The 20697-nt window shown below is 36.7% G+C and overlaps 1 protein-coding gene across 2 annotated transcripts in view; it reads left to right on the top strand.

Annotated features, from left to right (window-relative positions):
• Positions 1–16967, top strand: part of SLC37A1 (solute carrier family 37 member 1) — a 179218-nt gene extending 162251 nt beyond the window's left edge. For both annotated transcript variants that reach the window (XM_043995792.1, XM_043995791.1), the window contains exons 16-20: positions 1608–1681; positions 5766–5844; positions 9141–9238; positions 14778–14842; positions 15598–16967. In XM_043995792.1, the coding sequence (XP_043851727.1) occupies positions 1608–1681; positions 5766–5844; positions 9141–9238; positions 14778–14842; positions 15598–15613 (332 nt within the window). In that variant the 3' untranslated portion in view covers positions 15614–16967. The remainder of the gene's footprint in view (positions 1–1607; positions 1682–5765; positions 5845–9140; positions 9239–14777; positions 14843–15597) is intronic.
• Positions 16968–20697: the final 3730 nt, after the last annotated feature.

Genomic DNA, 20697 nt, shown 5'->3' with positions numbered 1-20697 from the left:
TAGGTTGAAGAGGACACCACAAATTCATGTCCCAAATTCATTCATCCTGTGAGAGTTGGACATCCTTAGTATTAGAACAGATTGTTGTAGTAGAGTACAAAATACTTAGTTCAGAAGAGTTACAAATCCTAAGTATCAGGTAGCCAAGGAAAAATGTGGAAGAGAGATACTTTTGTATTTAAAGGGGAAACTGATTTTTTTCAGAGTCAAAAAGGTAAGCTTAGAAGTGTGAATACTACTTTCACTTCTTCCTAGCCTATGACTCAATACTGTATATGAAAGCAAGTCTTTGGAAATTCACAACTATGGCAGTTAGTGTAATTAGTGCATCATTTAGCTCCCAGAGGATGGCCATTATTATCAAGAGCCTCAGGGTGTGACTTCATCAAGAATCAGGCCTCCTACAGTCAAAGTCTTGCTCTTTCTGTTGCTGTCATCAGTTTCCAGTCCACTGTATGCTGTTCATACTCAACATTCTGGGCCGGTTATATAAAAAGAAAGCTATTTTTAACTTTCTGCAGGCAACAATATCAAATTATGCTTCTGTCACTTCTTAAATATTTCTCTGCTCCTAAAGGGGAAATTTAATGAATGTTTATGATTTGTTATTAAAGAACAGTCATTAAAGTTTTCTAAAAAACAAATCACGTGATGTGTTATATATATATCCTTGAGTCACCCTGCTTGACCAATGTTCAGATCTCCAAAAGGCCATATAGTTTCCCATTAACTCAGCCCAATTTCTGCCAAGAATGAAGTTGATAAAAGTTAACATGCTCAAAATAATTATTGTAATCTTGCCTGTGATAACCATTTATTTATAATTAAAAAGGGTGGTTTTTTTGTCCCTTTCACATAGTGTCCCTTAGGTTTTTCTACCACTAGGTTGTCATAGTTAGTGGTTAGAATAATATGTAGTAATGAAATAATACATGGAATTTACATTATTTTTTCTGTTGCTGCTACAGATTGCCCTATTTTAATAAAAGCCCAAACTTATGAAAACCTCCATATGCCAAACAAATATATTGGGGGGAGAGGGGTAAGTAGGTATTCACATTATAGACTGTTTAGAGATACTGACATCTGAAAATCAGGATAAGGAGGATTGAGAATTAAAATATTATTAAAAGATAGATTAACTAACTGAAAAAAAATGTAGCATAGTAGCTAGAAAGGTAGCCTTGAATCCAGGAAGAGCTGGGTCTAGGACTGCCTCTCAAATCCACTAGATTGGTGACATTGGGCAAATCATGTAACCTCATAGCCTATTTCTCTCTCTCTAAGAAGAAATTGAATGGAATGACCTCTACTATTCTTTTAGCTCTAAATACTATGAAATGTGTTTGGAAGATAGTTTGTATTTAGTTACTTCGGAGGTCCTTCCAAATATAAATCCTTATAATTCCTACAAAGATAATCCTTCTCTTACTTGGATTGTATACATAATGCACAACTCCAGTGCAGAGAATGGATACTGGATGCTTGATATGGCAGCTTAGAGGCCAAAATGGGAAACTTAAAGAATTACTACAATTATGTATACATTGATTGGGGAAAGGTTTTTTATCCCTATTTTCTAACTTGTTCTTAATGATTTTTACCAGTTATGCTTCTTATCAGTGGAGCGCTTGTCAATGGTCCTTATGCATTGATCACAACTGCGGTCTCTGCTGACTTGGTAAGTTTTTCTGCACATATCAGACAATTGCTGAATCTCAATTGGTTAGCATTTGAGGAAACACCCTAGCTTTGTATTTCTTCCTCCAAAAAATAGTTGAGAAATGTAAATAAGAAACATGTTACCTTTTATTTTTTTTAACCTTGAACTTATAAAATATCTTTTCATTTGTCCTTATAAGAACTCAGCAATGTAGAAAGAGGAAAGAAGTTGTGATTTCTCATTTTCTAACACAGGAAGATTAGGCTGACTTGTTTAAAGTCTAAAAGCCCATTTATGAGTCCAGATTTGTACAAAACTAACCTGGTTATCTGTCTTATATTGTATGCACAGAATAGCCAACCACTTGAGAATGATGTTCTATCCATGGAAGAGGTACTCCACAAGCATAGGCTAGATTTCCCTTCATGATATCTTATTAAAGAGAGGTATCTTGCTGGGAATGGGTATCTAAATTTCCTTGACATAAAAGAAAAAAAATTGGATATGACCAAGATTCATTCATACAAGTTCTCAAGGACTTCTCTACTTGTCATTGATTATATCCACATCCAGACTCTGGATTCTTTGACTTCTCTCAAGAACCCTCATTTCCCTTGTGAAAACTACTGGAGAATCAAAACCATGTCAAAAAACTGTCAATCCGAGGCAGCTGGATGGTGCAGTGGTTAAAGCACCGGCCCTGGATTCAGGAGTACCTGAGTTCAAATCTGGCCTCAGATACTTGACACTTACTAGCTGTGTGACCCTGGGCAAGTCACTTAACCCCCATTGCCTGCAAAAAACCAACAAAAAAAACCCTGTCAATCCACATCTGTCAGGGCATAGTCATCACAATTCCAAAGGTTCCTTCATGACATATTTCAGCCTAGGTACATGCAAAGTTACTCCATATTCCCTATCTCCACAGTGGGCAGTTAAGTTGCTGAAATACTTTCTCCACCTCACCCCAACCACTAGGATCTGATCCTAAGTACTGACTGTTTCTTCCCTCTAATAACTCTGAAATTTCGATCTTGATACTTCCTGGCTCACCAGAGCAAAAATGAACTTGACCAAACCTAAGTAGCTGAAATGACTCCTTATCATTTCCAGGATTGAATATAAAATCCGGTTTGACATTTAAAGCCCTTCCTATCCTGCACCCCACTACCTGTTCACTCTTCTGAAAACTTACTAATTTGACTGACACAGATCCTTATCTTAGCCACTTCCACTACTTCTGTTTCTCATCTAGAGCCCAGCCCCCAAAGCACAAATGGAATAATAGGACAAGAGCTCCACTTCAGTAATGACCAATATCTGTGTCTTATAGAATTGAAACTGAGATACCTGCTTATGCCATGGGGACCTTAGCTGCATTAGCTCTAGGTTAAACTGCCTATCCGGGGACCTGACCCTTTTCCTCCCTGGGTTCTTTGGGTCACATGCTTTCCTCCTGTAAAATTGTAATCTATTATCCAACCAGATGAGCATATCTATCAGACTTTGTTGGGGAAGATGTCTCATGAGGCAGTCACAGGACATTTATTGCCCAACCCTCACTTAAATATTTCAAATTCTCTGTGTTGCTCTCTCAAAACTGAATGAGCCTGATCTGGGGAAATTAAGCAACACGACCCACACAGGGATTTTACCCACAATGTCTGGATCTTCCTTAAGTCATTTCCGCAAGGCTTCTCACAACTGTGGTCAGACCCTTTCAGGTGATTGGGAAAAGAAAACTGCTTTTCAAATATTTCTGATTATTTTGACTTCATCTTCATAAGCCACTTATATCTAATTATGTTCACACCTGATTCTGGTCATGTTAACTTCTCCCTGAACATTTACTTTTCCCATACAGAGACTACTTATGGTCTACAACTCAGGCCAGTTGGGCCCGAAGTTCTGGAATGTTGATTTGGATCTAGTTGTTGTCACCATGCTGCTTTATGGACAAAGGATCACTGCTTTTATTCATGCTATAACCCACTCTCCGTGCACAAATAACTGAAGATTCACTCACTCACTCACTCAGAACATAAAATTGGGGGCAGCTAGGTGGCGCAGTGGATAGATAGAGCACCGGCCCTGGAGTCAGGAGTACCTGAGTTCAAATCCGGCCTCAGACACTTAACACTTACTAGCTGTGTGACCCTGGGCAAGTCACTTAACCCCAATTGCCTCACTTTAAAAAAAAAAAAAAAGAACATAAAATTGGCTGTGAGAGCCTTCACTTGGGCATTCTTTCTCCCTCACCCTCATTTAGTCAACACTTGTTCTGTACAGACTTTATAACTGCTTCATATCCCATACTCACTTTCTACATATCCCTGTCCATCCCTATCCTCTCTCTTCATTCACTCAATAACTTCTCCGTGCTTAGTCATAAACCCACTCAAGGATCAAATCTCACACTGCCACACCAAACAACCACCAGTATCTAAAAAGTGTATTTCTTACTCTTTTAATTAACAATTACAAACAGTTGTGCAAATATTATGATCTTCACATCTCTGTCTACCTTCACCAAGGGCTGTCAGTACTAACAAGATACCTAAAGAGGTGTTTAAAAGGCAAGATGCTAGATCAACAAATAATTTTTTATAAAGATAGGTCATGAGGCAGCTAGGTGGCGCAGTGGATAGAGCACTAGCCCTGGATTCAGGAGGACCTGAGTTCAAATCCAACCTCAGACACTTGACACTTACTAGCTGTGTGACCCTGGGCAAGTCACTTAACCCCCATTGTCTCACCAAAAAAAGAAAAGAAAAGAAAGTAGAAAAGGAAGGAAAGAAAAAAAGGTAGAGGAAAGGAAGACAGAGAGATTCAAGGAACTAAGAAAGGAGAAAGGAAAGGTGAGAGATAGGGAAAAGGAATATTGGTAGAAAATCATAAGAAAAAAAGGCCATGAGCCAAAAGGCCAAAGTTGGGGGAAAAGGGGTAAAAAAAAGTGGTAAAAGGAATGCTAAGAGAAAAAAGCAACCATAGGAAGAATAAAAGGCTCCATTTGCAAGGAGTAGAACTCTAGTAAAAGGCTCTAATAAATATAAAGCAATTCACAATCCAAATTAGAAAAAGGATAGAATTTTATTGGGTTTAAGGAATTTATTTGACTATCAGAAAGAAAATGCCTAAAAAGAATAGCTTCCAGAGAAAAGGGGTCCATTTCTTTTGATCAGTTAGTTTTAAATTAGGGTGTTTTTTTTTTTCCTGAAAAAGATAATCCTCCACTACAGAGTGGAATATTTAGGAGACCTAATGATTCACTTCACCTTATTCTTCTTCTAAAGTATCTATAAACTCTGTAATTTTGGATTTCTCAGGTACTTGTCTTTCTCCATTGATTATCATTTAATACTTCCTGATAATGGAAACTGAACATGCTCTGGGTTTCATAGCAATATCTTTTTAGTCATTGCTTAATCAGAAGACAACTTTGTTAGCATTTAGCAACCAGTATTTTTTTACATTCTGTAGACATATTACATATGTCACTAATAAAAGCTGACTTCATTTCACTTAACAAAAAATGAAATTGTAATGAAATTTAGTGTTTTCCACATATTGAAACCAGCTATGAAAAGTCCCATAGTTGTCCTATATTTGGGACACTATTTTTTTTTTCCTCAAAATTCATTTTGTTTCTTCATCACAATGGAAGAACTTTAAGACTTCCATTTAGAAGAACAAACTGTCTGATATTTTCAGTAACTCTAGACTGACTCAAAGCTTGAACTTTTCCTTTACCATAAAGGGAATACAAAAATTATGAAAAATGCCTTTATGCAGTATTATCAATTGTAAAGTTATTTACATGTACAGTTCAATGCAATTAACATTTATTAAAGCATCTACTGTGTCTAAGGTATTATGCTAAGGATACAAAATTAAAGATGACACTGACCTTGATCTAAAAGAGTTTGCTATTTAATGGTGAAGACAGATGTAAACATTAACAATTATGATACAAGGAGATGATAACTTCTAAGTGGAAGGAAATTTTAAGCAGGAGTAAGTTTTGAGAGTATTGGTTTGTTTTTCACTTCACACTTTGTGGTGACTTATTATGATAAATTATTCCTCCCACACACTACTCTAGGGTACCCATAAAAGTTTGAAGGGGAACTCCAAAGCCCTCTCCACTGTGACAGCTATCATTGATGGAACTGGTTCTGTAGGTAAGTTGTCTTTAAAGATCCAAACTTAAGTAATTAATAATGGTTCTGTGAGATACCAGTTTTATATGATAAGTCACAGATAATAAAAACTAAGTAAAGTTTAAGAAAAGAGGGCCTAGTAGACATTACTGAAAAATAATATGCTATCCTTTCAGAAGTAAATATAGATTTCTTAACTACATGTTATAATATTTGTTTGGTGGTTCTAGCTGAGGTCCTTTTTGGTTTTTTGGAGTTGGAGCAGGTTGAAAGATAGGAGGAGAAGAAAGGAAGGGAGGAAAGAGAAAAGAGAGAGCCTAGTTTATTTGCAGTTCAATATTTTTAAAAGTGACAAGCAAATGTACTTATTACTCAATTTGTGTTTGATACAAATTTTTTAATTGAACAACCATCAACACAACATGGCATTTTTCAGTAATAAATTGGCATTGAACCAGCCACAATCTCTCAACTCAATTCCACTTGTGACCAGTTGCAGATATAGAAAAGACATTAAGACTTTTTCTTCTGGAAAATACTAACTAAAGTTATTGGCCTAAGAAATGTTTGGCCCTTTTTGTATACTACTAAATAAAACATTTCTATTTCAAAGAATTAGTATTTGTGCATTATTTTTGTAAATAAATTTTCCTATAAGTGTTTTAGGCTTAAAATTATTATGAGGGTGTGGCAGCTAGGTGGTGCAGTGTATAGAGCACTGGCCCTGGATTCAGGAAGACCTGAATTCAAATCCAGTCTCAGACACTTAACACTTACTAGCTGTGTGACCCTGGACAAGTCACTTAACCCTTATTGCCTGCTCTCCCCCCCCAAAAAAAAAAACTAGTATGGGAATCTTTTGGGGAAAGGGACATTTCCTACTGAAAATTCACCTAACTTAAAGTGATACCCATTTGCTGATGCTAAATAATAGTTGGTCAAGCCAGGATACATAAATGCTTCTAAATAAAATGGGTAAATTAGAATGACAAAAGGTAAGGACCTTGATATAGTTAGCATCTCTGTAATCTGGTTGATAAAGGACACATTATAGATATTATTATGTCTACAAGGATTATGATGCACATACAAAAAAATAGAAATTGATAGGATAGCTTCACATTCATGGTATTAAAAGAGCATCAATTTTGGAGTTAGTAACAAAAGTTAAGAACCAATGAGTTTAAAAGAAAAGAAGAAGAAGAACCAATGAGTTAATCCCAACACCTGGGCTTCATTTTCCCCGGTTGTAAAATGGGAATAATAATGCAAAAGCAAAAGGTAAATTGTTTTGATTTTATGGAAACAGCAGCATTGAATGTGAGAACAATAGAAATAGTGAAAAGGTAAAAATCTTATAAATACAAGATAGTACTGTGGAATTTCTACTGGAAAAATTCTTTTAAAAATACAGTTAATGGGGGCAGCTAGGTGGCGCAGTGGATAGAGCACCGGCCCTGGAATCAGGAGTACCTGAGTTCAAATCCGACCTCAGACACTTAACACTTACTAGCTGTGTGACCCTGGGCAAGTCACTTAACCCCAATTGCCTCACTAAAAAAAAAAAAATACAGTTAATAGCTATATTCTGGTATTTATTATTTTCTCATTGTTCCATAATAGGTTGTTTGTTTCTGCTTTTCTCTTTAATATGCTCATTTTATGGTTAGAACACATTATCCACATTCATTCCTCTAGCATTCATTGCCATGCTAACTAGGCACAGTAGCAATCCCACATAGGAAATAAATGTGAATTTGTTATCTTTTGGGTTTTACAAATTATTTTTATCCTAACTAGGACCAGGCAAAAATTTTATTTTCCATTGTCAGAAGGTGATGGCAGCTATTAACATAGATAACAAACTATAACATTTGTTCAAAGATCATGAAGTAACTTACTTGGATGCTGTTGACAAAGAAGAACTGATTGTTGACATAAACATTGATTCTTAAATTTCAATAGCGCCTTTGAATTTATGGAGAGATTTTGGTGATTTTCCTATTCTGTTTAAAAAAGAAGATAATATTCCTAAAATTCCCCAAAGGTATTTTCTTGAGGTCTTTGGGGGGAGGCAGGCAGGGAGACAAATAAATCACTAAATCTTAGTGATATTTAACATATCTGTCTCCAGTGACCTTATAGCTTATTTTGGCAATATGAGCATGAATAAGAATTTAGGTAGCCAAGAATATCCTTGGTTTCATTTGTTAGTATCCTTCTAGCTCCCTAAAATCACATTCATATTATGAAAGCCAGCTGGCTGACACAGCATACAAAAATCCACAATTCTTATAGATAGAACACAAAATTAGATGTCAGGAGTGTTCTATTCAGAACGTAGGTCATGAAGCCCACTTGCAGCAAGAATCCATGGAGTATCTTACATTGACCTAATATAGTACCTAAAAATAAGGGGACATGAATTGACAGTGATAATTGAGTATAGCTAATTCTCATGATCATAGATCCAATGATTATGATCATTTTACAGGTGAGGAAACTAGAGTCCAGAGAGATTAAGTGACTTGCCCAGAATCAGAAATGGAATTGAAACCCAGGTCCACTGTCTGCAGATCTAAGATTCTTTCCACAGCAAAAAAAACTGTTGGTCTCAGGGGCAGCTAGGTGGCACAGTGGATAAAGCACCAGCCCTGGATTCAGGAAGACCTGAGTTCAAATGTGGCCTCAGACACTTGAGACTTGCTAGCCATGTGACCTTGGGCAAGTCACTTAACCCTCACTGCCCCACCAAAAATAAAAAAGAAATCTTTATTAAAAAAAGAAAAGAAATTGTTGCTCTCTTTATAGTCTCCTTAAAGTTATGTAACAATCCTGCAGCTAAAACTATGAAAAATAATTTCATAGGAAAACCACATTCACCTCTTTTCCCTGATGTCTTAAATAATTTTATTCTTTAGTCATGAGAGATCATTTGTATCTATAAATGGCAACCAATAGGCCAAAAGAAAAAAAATTAAAATTGAAATGTTCTGTAGTAGCAACAAGTCCATTCACAATAATCCATTATTTATTATGTTATAAAATGCACTAGTCATGTTTTGTTTAGATTGAGGCCAACATTTTCTAATCACAAATTAGAACTTAATGTCTTCTCAGTGAATCATAAAGATACCATATGGTTTCCTGATATTGAGAAATATCAGTCTAGTACAGTTTTAAGTACCATTTCTGCTTCCTGCTATCACAGAATTTGTCACTTCTGTATTGTGAATAGTGAGTAAAGAACATTTATATTAGATTTTAAAAGTAACTATCTTTAAAAACTCATTTTTGTCCATATTCATGACTTTCAGGTGCTGCCTTAGGTCCTCTTTTAGCTGGGCTTATCTCCCCCTCTGGCTGGAACAATGTGTTTTACATGTTGATGATAGCAGATGCCACTGCCTTATTGGTAAGTCCTACCTGTGTTTTTAATGATGCAAATAACTTAATTAGCCCCTTATAGCTGAGTACTGCAGTTCAAGCCTCAAGCAGACTCTCAATTTCCTCCTCTGCACAGATAAAATGTGTAGTTTTTTGTCAAGAGAGAGAAACTGTACTGCTCATAATGATTCAAGGCACACTGATAGAGGTGACCTTTTAATATAAAAAATAAACTTTTGAAGTCTAGCCTGCTGTAAACCAAGCTTCTGAAAATCCGTTTGAGTTGTTTTGAAAGACTAGAAGTTAGCATGAAAAGGTAGGGTATTCACCCATTTAATTCACATTAAAATATAATTCAATTCAGCAATTATTTATTAAGTACCTGCTGTGTACAGAGCTCCACTAAAATCTCCCGTTCTAAAGCTTCATTATGTTACAGAAGCAGCCTTGGGTTCTTAAAGTTGTGCCATCAGAAATCAGGAGTTACTAACCAAGATAGAAAGGTTGCAAATACAGATTCTGTCATCTAAGGATCAGCCTATTCCCAGAGGTTTGTTACCAGATTGGCTGTAATTTATTTGGCTGTAGCAAATTCTGAAAGCTATATTAATATGGCAAACAGTATGGGGCATTGCTCAGAAAGATTTAGAATCAGAGAACCTGGGTTTAACTCCCACCTGTCATTTAGTATTTGTGTCAAATTGGGCAAGTCACTCTCTGTACCCCAGGTACCTTATTTGTAGAATAAGGGGATTGGAGTAGATCACTTTTTTTGTTGTTTGTTTGGTTTTTGCAGGGCCATGAGGGCTAAGTGACTTGCCCAGGGTCACACAGCTAATAAGTGTCAAGTGTCCTAGGTTGGATTTGAACTCAGGTCCTCCTGAATTCAGGGCTGTTGCTTTATCTACTGCGCTACCTAGCTGCCCCTAAGGAGTAGATCACTTTTGTGTGTGTGTGTGTGTGAGGCAATTGGGGTTAAATGACTTGCCCAGGGTCACACAGCCAGTAAGTGTCAAGTGTCTGAGGTTGGATTTGAACTCAGGTCCTCCTGAAACCAGGGCTGGTGCTCTATCCACTTTGCCACCTAGCTGCCCCGATCACTTTTAAAGTATCTTCTATTCTAGCTCTACATTTTTAATCCTACAATATACGGTCTAACAAGCTGCTAGATTATAACAGGACTGTAGCCTGAGCCAACAGAGGGTGTCTTCTCACCAACAACATTATATAAGGTATCCCAAAAGTCTTAGTGAAGTTTTATGCCTCAATAACCTAAACTAGCACTAAGACTCTAGGTAACATCCTGTGTATAGTTTCTTGAGTAAAGGAAGTATGGATGGCACAGTGCAAGGGGCATGAATAGAGGTCAAGCTTCCATAAGACAATTCTTGATTTCATGGAACTTAAAAACTTATAGGTCATGACAATGTGAGGCAAGCATCAAGGTTTCAAAACAAACTCTTGTGTAAAGTCCAAGATGAAAAGGTCAGTCAGGACAGGGGTTGGGGCTTGGGAATCAGGGAGAGTTTCATGAAGGGGGTAGCATTTAAGTTTGGCTGTAAAGAATGGATAAAATGTAGCAGATGATGAGAGAATAGGGAGGACAATCCGTGTTTAGGGAATAGTGTGAATAGAAGCAAAAGACAGGAAAGTATCTTAGGTAATAGTAGCACAGTACAGAGCAGTTTAGTTTAAGTACATTGAGTGGTATAATGATAAATAAGGCTTGAAAGATAGGGTATTGGCAGATAATGGAAGACCAAACAAAAGTGTTAGAATTATACTCAGTGGGCAGGAAGGAATTATTGAAGTTTTTCAAGCAGAGAGATGGTAATGGCATGGTCAATACATATCACTCTGGTGTCAGGATTCAATTGGTGAAGAAAGTTCTAAAACTTCAAGTTTTTCCCAAGTTTGGAACACATTACACTTGAAAGTGACTTCCCACTGTTTGCATGAGGCATAATCACTTACCAAGGAACAGTCATGTTTCTCTCAGCCTTTGTCAGTTATTGTTTAGGTACTCAGAAGAATGTGAAACTGTCTAGAGAATAGTTTTCCAGGCAGGAAAGAGAGGAGTTGATTTTTTGTTTTGTTTTGGTTTTTGGTTTTTTTGCAGGGCAATAAGGGTTAAGTGACTTGCCCAGGGTCACACAACTAATAAGTGTCAAGTGTCTGAGGCCAGATTTGAACTCAAGTCCTCCTGAATCCAGGGCCAGTGCTTTCTCCACTGTGCCACCTAGCTGCCCCAAGAGAGGAATTGATTATACATCAAGTTGTCAGACACAATTCTAATGCAGACAAAGAGAAGAGCAAAGGATTTTTTTACTCTTCCAGCTTTAAATTCTATAATCCTTAGCCTGGTATTTAAGGCTTCCTATGACCTGGCATTGGCTTGCTTTTTGAGTCATAGCTGTATTTAACACAACTGCCTTCTTTATATACTCAATATTATATTATTCTTAGTCCATAGAATATTTACCTCACTTTCACACCTTCATTCCTTTGGTCCTTTTATTATCTGTACTGGGAACACCATGCCCATGTCCATGCCCAGCCACTTCCCTACTGTTGAAATCCTTCAAGGATCACTTTCTGATCTTTTTTCTTCCAATTAACATTTATGATACTATATTCACTTCTCATTTACACTCCTTTATTTTTAAACTTCTTGGGGTTGTGGTGATGTGTTTTTAAAACTAGAAAGGATTGTGTAAATATGAGCTATTATTGTATAAATTCTTCCACTCAAGTCATGTTTGAATGGGCTGTTGTGGGGATGGTCTATGTTCTTAAGGGCTATGTTGGCTCTAGAAACCTTTTCCAAATGGAAAGGTTTTAAGTGTAAGCCTAGAGATGGAATGTCCATCAACTAAAGACGAACATAGCTAATAGTCCCATGGCCAAAAAGTTGGCCATCAAGTAATGAATTGTTTTGGCCAAAGAAATCCATGGCAATTCTCAGCTAAGGAATTGAAAGCTTACAATGGATTGTGGTGAAAGCCCTTGTAAGGATGGAAGCATGCATACATATTTCTTATGTTGGAGACTCAAGTAACATAAAGGGTTCAGATACATATGGAGAATTTTCTAGCTATCTTTGCATATTGCATCTCCCCAAGGAACCTCTTACAATGCAATCCACAACATAGACTGGCTCCATGCTTGCAAATAAAATTACATTATTTTGCTTTGTTTTTAAGGAGGAAAAACAAATACACACACACACACTTAATAGTATTTTATTTTTTTCCAATTATATGTTAATAATTTGTTTTGTTTTGGTTTTTTGCGGGGCAATGAGGGTTAAGTGACTTGCCCAGGGTCACACAGCTAGTAAGTGTCAAGAGTCTGAGGGCAGATTTGAACTCAGGTCCTCCTGAATCCAGGGCTAGTGCTTTATCCACTGCGCCACCTAGCTGCCCCTCCAATTATATGTAAAGATCATTTTCAACATTTATTTCCCATAACATTTTGAACTCCAAATGTTTCTCCCTTCCTCCCCTTCCCCCTCCCTAAGACAGCAAGGAATCTTATATAGCCTATACATGTATAAACATGTTAAATCTCCACATTAGTCATACAAAACACACTTTTGAATGAGAAACTACCAATTGCAAATATTCATGTAAGTCTTTAGTGGATCTGATTTCTAATATCTAGATCTGAATATGAGTGTTTCTGTAGGAGTATTGCTTCCCCTAAAATCCTGTCTTAGGTTTTAGTTACCTGCTAATAGGAAGGACAAAGTTCAAGGAAGCATTTTTATTCTCTCTGAATTCTGCTCATTTCTCAAGGTACTCTCGCCTCTATAGCGCAGACCCTGTTGGTAGCAATTAACATAGATGCCAAATGCTTAATAGTTGCTTGTTTGACTAACAAGGATTGTTTCGTTCTTCTGAAACAATTATATTCTGGCCTTGCTCTCCAAAAGCAAGGCTGGCTACATCTTCCTCTCAGAGTTCTAATGTATGCTGAGTGGTTCTGAAGTGTTTCTTTTTTAATGTCATTGTCTGAGCCTACTGGCTGTTTCCCCTAGCTTTTACAACAGGATATTTACTTTGAAAATATAAAAACAAAAGTACAAACATTTCCCCCACAATATCTCTGGGACATACTCTCTTCTGTCCTACCATCTGCTCTGAATAGAGTGAGTTCAGACTTAACTAGGTTCCTCTATAATGCCAGTCCTAACAAGTTCCTGTCCCAAGGAGCCAATACTATCAGATGACCTCTTTTCCGAGCTACTTTAGGACTGGGTTGTGAAAGTCACTCCCAGAGGTCATTGATCCTGAGCTGGCTACAAAAGCCAGATGCTGATTGAACAAATGCTTGGGATGGCAAAAGTCTGCCTTTGAGAAACACCCATTTCAGCATCTCATTACTCAGTAGATCATCCTTTCGCTGCCATTACCTTTTTTTCCTACTAGTCACAGTAACCACTGCAAGGTCCCAAAGAGCAAAGAATTAGAAGTCCCGCATCCTTTGAAACTAGCATTGTCAGCACTCACTTGGGGGCTTGTGTCACCCCATAAATTCTGGGTAATAATTATGTAGTAGTAATCAAATGTTTGAGGGAGAGGGGATATAAGGAAGAGGGGAAAGCAGAAGGAATAGCTCAATTACAATCCAAAAAAAGGAAACATTTTCTTTTCATGTAATATCTGATTACTAACTACATCTGAATTTCTGAAACAACTCTCTTTAATATCAAAAGAGAGTTGCTAAAAAATAAAATAAAATAAATTTAAAAAAAAATTTTTAAAGAGTTGCTCATGTCTAAATATGAGATAAGGTAAATGGGAAGGAATTCTTCATTTGTTTTTAATTGAATGTTCAGTTTAATAATGTCATTTATAGTAGGCTGAACTGCATGGTGTTCACAGTAGGCCTAAGGAAAACAATATGAATGTACTTAACAGAGAGAATATCTTTAGAAATGCTCTTGGGACTTTCTAAATAAAATGTTTGTGTTTACCATATTTATCTTAACAGTAAATCTTTATAGTTCTAGCTTTTCCTCCACTTGAGAAATATTGATTTCAATCTATTTAAATGTCTTTGATTTCTTTTTTTTTCCTTTAGTCTAACTTTTCTATTATTGGACTGATTTTCTCTTAAAGTATTATCTTTGTGTGTGTGTGTGTGTGTGTGTGTGTGTGTGCGCAGGGCAATGAGGGTTAAGTGACTTGCCCAGGGTCACACAGCTAGCAAGTGTCAAGTGTGCGAGGCTGGATTAAAAGTATTATCTAGATCAAAATAATGTTATTGTTGGTGTTGTATCCAGACTAAAAATATTTTCAGGGGCATTTCATCAGTTATTTACAAGATTTACTGATGGATAATTTTGTACTTTGAAATACCATTTATCAATAATTTTAAAGAAAAAAATAAATCTGAAGAAGAGGAGTTTCTAGCTGATGATCAAAATAATTAAGTCTAAATAGAATCTGTTTAAATAATTAAGAGCTTGGAACTAGACATCTGCTCACTCCTATATAGACTCTGAATGCCTTTGTGACTGGTATTTTTTTCTCCTGCATTAATAACCTTATTGTTTGCGGCAGTTCTTACTACGCCTCATCCAGAAGGAACTCTGCTGCACAGGATCCATGCCTGGAGAACAGCTTCAGTAAGTCCAAAATCCATTATATTTTTCATTAATATAATCAAGTAAATAATTGAAGATACTTATCTAGCATATCTTTCCTATATACATCACCTTTCCTTTTTTTAAAGGAAAAAAAAACTCATCCCAGAAGCTCCTTTAACATTTACTATTCCTTTCTGAATAAAATACCCATACAAATATAATCATGTCGATCTCTCTTTAAAATATGACAAGTATGCCAGATGAAAATTGCTTGTTTTTGTCATTCTCTTTAGGCCAAGATTATTTGATAAAAATGGTAACTGTCAAAGCCCTACTTCCCCATTTCCTACTTTTTTCCTCCCTGACCACTATAGTGCTTTCGAATTTGGGGAAAGTACTATTCAATAAGCACATATTTGGGGAAGGAGTCTTGAGAGAGAATGAGATCTTTTCCGCTGTTATACTGTGTGTATATAATGTTGAAAATACACTTGATATAAAAATATTTATGATTTAAAATTTATTAAGTAAATACAAATCTTATATCAAGTAATTACTATGGGCCATCTATGCTAAGCATTGGAGATCCAAATGCAAAAGTGAAACAGTACCTGTCTTTATGGAGTTTACATTTAAATGGGGGAGACATCACAGATAGGCCAGTGGTAGCACAGAAAAGGAATTATGGTCTGGAAAATCACAAAGATAGTGAATGTTCTATTGAGCAGTCTATTAATATATTTATTCATTAGCTACTTACTGTTTAATCCTTTCTCATTATCATTTTCTTGCAGATTTAAAGAACATTAGCCATTTCAGACACATTCAGAGAAGAATCTATACTCATAATCCAAAAATAATCATTCAAGACAGTACAATGTGAACAGTTACATGTTGAACAACTTGCTTTCCCTCCTCATGCATTTTGCACACATACCTGAAAGAGATACAAAAGCAAATGTTACATTCTTTAAAAACAATTAAAAAAAAAACACATACAGAATCTCAGGATCGTAGTTCTCAGAGAGGTAAGAGCTGCTGGAAACTTCAGACTGGCTACTTTTAGTTCAGGGCACAAGGGAAAGATACCAAGTGTTCTGGCAGATTGATTTTCATCCAGTTATGGAAATATAACTTGAGAAAAGGATATAGAATTGATGTGGCACCAAAACGAAAAGTGAGTCATTATCAAGTTTCTTAGTGATGGAATATAACAGTAATTTGAACACTATGCTGGAAAGAACTTCAACAACAAACATCTGTTTATTCTTTAACAAGAAACAATATTACTGGGGCAGCTAGATGGCTCAGTGGTTAAGCACCAGTCCTGGATTCAGGAGTACCTGAGTTCAAATCCGGCCTCAGACACTTGACACTTACTAGCTGTGTGAACCTGGGCAAGTCACTTAACCCCCATTGCCTGCAAAAAACAAAACAAAAAAACAAAACAATATTACTTCCCAAAATGCTAGTATGTTATGTTAAATGTAGCCACAAACTGGCAGAGGTCATAGATATAAAACAAATGATTTAATTCACACTTGAAAAAATATATATTTCCTCAAGCTTCAATCAAAACTGAACTTGAAGCATATTAATCCCAATAAAGTATTTTTCCAAGTTTTCTCTATATATTGTCCTACATCAAATTTATGTGATAAATTAGAATAGAAGCCTGAACCAGTTAGCTGGGATAAAATCAAAATGGCTAACTGAATCATATCAGAGAATACTAGTCAAACAAAACTGATGTTTCTGAAAGGTTAACATTTGTTAGAAATATTCCGGAATGTTGTTGAAGGTCCTGTAAATGTCTACACATCAGTTAAAGCTGCTACTCAGTACTTAGAGCCAAATTATACATGAGAATGAGCAAAATGAAAAAGGAAAATCCATAGGTTTGCTATTTAGGAAGGTCATTTTGTTCACATACATAGTATAGTTACAGTCTCTTTATAATTACATTGACCATTTTTCCTTTTCATCCGAATAAAATAGTAGAGATTGTTTTTAGATGTACAGCCACAAAATAGATTTTTTTAAATGTGCATTGTGTTATATTCAAGTTAAATAAAATGAAATGGCGTTATGTTATTTATTAAAACAAACAGAAATTTGTTTTCTGAGTTTTTATTAATGCTTGGTTGGTTTTGCAAAATATCCATCTGATCCCTTTTAAATAAAATATTTTTTTTAAATCAAACCAATATATTGGGAAATTATGATCATTGCAATTTTCTTTCCCTCAGTATTTAAGGTGGGGGAGGGGGGAAACAGTCTCTAAAATAAAGTTGTATGTTCCTGGTTTTGTTGAGATTAAGTGCATCTCTGATCATGTTCAAATTGAAATCACAGATGGTTTCCAATTAAAACAGTGTATATTCTTCTGCATGGGTAGGATCCTAATTTTTTTTTTAACTAAAAAAAGGCAGTGTAGGCTACAACAAACAGCTGCCTAAACTGTTTGCATTTCAGAAAACTATGCTGTTTAAATTTAAGTAAAGCATCAACATGTAGCAGACTTGTATCAAAGAATGTGAGACCTAGAGCATGTGTAGCAATGACAATGAGGTCCTGGTGTTCTTGAACGTAGATAAAAGGATCTCAACTATAAAAGAATCTTGGGCTGAATTCTACCTCTAATGTACCCAAATACATTTCAAAAAAGTTCTAAGTATCATCATCATCACAGTCACGATCACACATGCATTACATACATATGTACATACATACATAGTCTCATTTGCCAGGTATGATGTTGAACTAGGTTTGCTGATAGAAATCCTTCCAGCACTGGAGGCTGTGAAAAAATAATTATTAATAATGGGTTTTTTGGGGGGGACTCAGAGACTCCCCACACTCAGAAACTCTGACTGATTTTTCAGTGCCAGCCCAGAGTCCTTAGAAATGAAAATCAGATTCTCAGTAGAGACAACAGGGATTAAAACCACACCCACCTGAAAGCCTTTTCCCCTAGACGGTCTTTCCTCTGGATTTAGACCTTAGCACATATGGTTCATTTTAATATGGACCACCCTTAGGTCCTATAAACCAATGGACTTGAATGATGCTAGCCAATTAGCTTTGAACAGTGTATAAAGGCCACTTCTCATCTGGTCCGCAAGGGACTTACACTTGCTCACTCATGCTCTCTTGGGCTGGAATGCTGGAGGAGCCAGCCATGTGTCCCCCTTCAATTTCCTCTCTATCTAGGTAATGTAGGGCTTCTGAACTCAGAGCTATGTGCTCTCTCTCTTTACTAACATTTAATATGATTAATGTTTAATTCCAAAAACTGGTGCAATAACCTCTAATTTAAAAGTAGCAATATATTAGAAACCCCAGCTAACTTCCCCAATAACTTAGAATAGGAACAGGCTTCCCCCCAATATTTCAAATGACACTGGGCAAAGTGGAAAACGTCACCATTCCCAGCAAGCCTATAGTCAAAAGGCTTGGATGGCAAGCTGCAGCAGCAGGGTCTTAGTCTAAGCTGGTAAAAGGCCTCATCAACTTCAATGACAAATTCTCTGACCCTCCATCTTGGATTTTTATCTCTGAGGCTCATTTTGCTTTTATCTGGTTTTTCATTGGGGTTGATATTGATATCACATACCTTTCTCCCCAGGACTCCTTTCCCCATTCTTACTTCAATTCCTATTTAAGGATAGGTCTAATTGTCTCAGATCTTTTTAAGAGCAAAATCTCTTCCCACATCTCCCCTCCACCCAAATAAAACACACTAATCATAATTTGGTGGCCACCAGTTTTGGTTTTCTTTTATGCAATTAGAAGAAGTGATTGGAAATCTGTTTGGAATACCTGCGGCTGCAGCTGGCAGGAAACAGGACAAATTGTCCCCTTCCTTCCTCACTCTCTCTCTCCCTATTAATTCAGCTCCTCCCTGGAAGGGAAGGGCACCAGAAAGTAGATATTTGAACATTTAACAGAAGGCTGTTTCCCTGACATGAATGGGGGAGGGAGAAAGAAAAATGTCAGAGATTTTTTTATGTGTGTGATTCACCAGCCCACTCTACCATTAGCTGTTTCCACTGTTACTGCTTACAGCTCCCAACTGAAATTATCTCCAAGAGCAACCTACACAGCTTGGGGGAAAGGGGGAGTGCAACAAAGACCTAAAGAGCCAGGCCAAACATTGTGACTCCACATGGCTTAGCCATGATGAGTTCTCCATGTCATTCTTCCAAAAATCCAAATCCTATGTACTCTGGATAAAAGATGTTTCCAGCATCCAGATTCTCCTTGGCAACTCTCTCGGGCTGGCAAACCAGGGCTAGATCAATACTTTTAAAAATATTATGCAAAAAAAAAAAAAAAAACCCCAAACAAACAAAAAACTAACCCTCAGCTCAGACTGAGAGAGGGCTAGAGCTCTTTGATCAGGCTTGTGACCAGAGTCATGAATTCCACTGGTAAGCTATGCTCTGATTGAATCAATGCTTTATCATGGATGAAAACGCCTTCACACCTCAGAACACTCTTCTTTTTCTGTGGCTATGTAAAACTTTTGTTAAATGTTAGATGGAATTTTTTTGGTACCTAAACTACCAGGGTACTGATATCTCTTCTTAGTATCCTTTTGTGAGATATGAATCTCTTTGCTTAAGTTAAGAAGGAACTAACTAGAACAGATTTGGTTTTGGTTTTGATTTTGGGTTTTTTTGCAGGGTAATGAGGGTTAAGTGACTTGCCCAGGGTCACACAGCTAGTAAGTGTCATGTGTCTGAGGCCAGATTTGAACTCAGGTCCTCCTAAATCCTGGGCCGGTACTTTATTCGCTGTGCCACTTAGCTGCCCCCTAGAACAGTTTCTTAACATGAAGTCCTAGAGTCTGTGGACTTTTTTTTTTAAGTATCTGAATAACTGTACTTTTCAAAAATAATTTAATGTACACCACTATAATCAGTTTCCCTTGTAACTTTATGTATTTTATACATTTAAAAATATTCTAAAAATGGTCCATAGGCTTTAACAAATTGTCAAAGGGATCCATGACACAAAATGTTAATAAACCCTGGACCCTTCTGATTGGCCAACCAAACAAGATCACTCTAATTTGGGGAGGTTTAAATATGGAAGAATTTTATCAGTTATTGAGTCTAGTAGCAAAACAGTCAAGCAGTAGAAGATTGCAGGTTCAAGATTTAGCATTGGAGGGAATGCTAGACATCATTTTGTTCCCCACACATACACACAACTAATCTAAACAAATTGGCTCCAGATATGCAAATCTTCATGTCCAAAGGTATTAGAAAATTTTTTTTTTGGTGAGGCAATTGGGGTTAAGTGACTTGCCCAGGGTCACACAGCTAGTGAGTGTCAAGTGTCTGAGGTCAAATTTGAACTCAGGTCCTCCTGAATCCAGGGCCGGTGCTCTATCCACTGTGTCATCCAGCTGCCCTCAAAGGTATTAGCAATTGAAAAAACAGAAGATGAGGGCAGCTAGGTGGCACAATGGATGAAGCACCGGCCCTGGATTCAGGAGGACCTGAGTTAAAATCCAGTCGCAGACACTTGACACTTACTAGCTGTGTGATCCTGGGCAAGTCACTTAACCCTCATTGCCCCACAAAAAAATAATAATAAAAATAAAAAACAGAAGATCATATGGCTATTCTATTTAAGTCAACCTTAAATTGATGGTTCACCAGTACAATAAGCCTAGTAGATTTCCATAGTTTGGCTCCCTAAAACCAAATGGAAAAATGTTAACAATAACAACTGAAATTGACAGAGTTTTAGGGCTTTCAAAATTATTTATATACATTATTTCATTACACAATCATAATGAGTACTAGCATCACCCTTGACTCTGAAAACTGACTTAAATAGATTGACTTCTAATGAATAATGCTATAAAATAATGTGCAAGA

This window comes from Dromiciops gliroides, chromosome 3 (genome assembly GCF_019393635.1).
Source record: "Dromiciops gliroides isolate mDroGli1 chromosome 3, mDroGli1.pri, whole genome shotgun sequence".
Taxonomy (NCBI): domain Eukaryota; kingdom Metazoa; phylum Chordata; class Mammalia; order Microbiotheria; family Microbiotheriidae; genus Dromiciops; species Dromiciops gliroides.
Note: the sequence above shows the minus strand (reverse complement) of the source record. Positions and strands in the feature narration are given on the sequence as shown.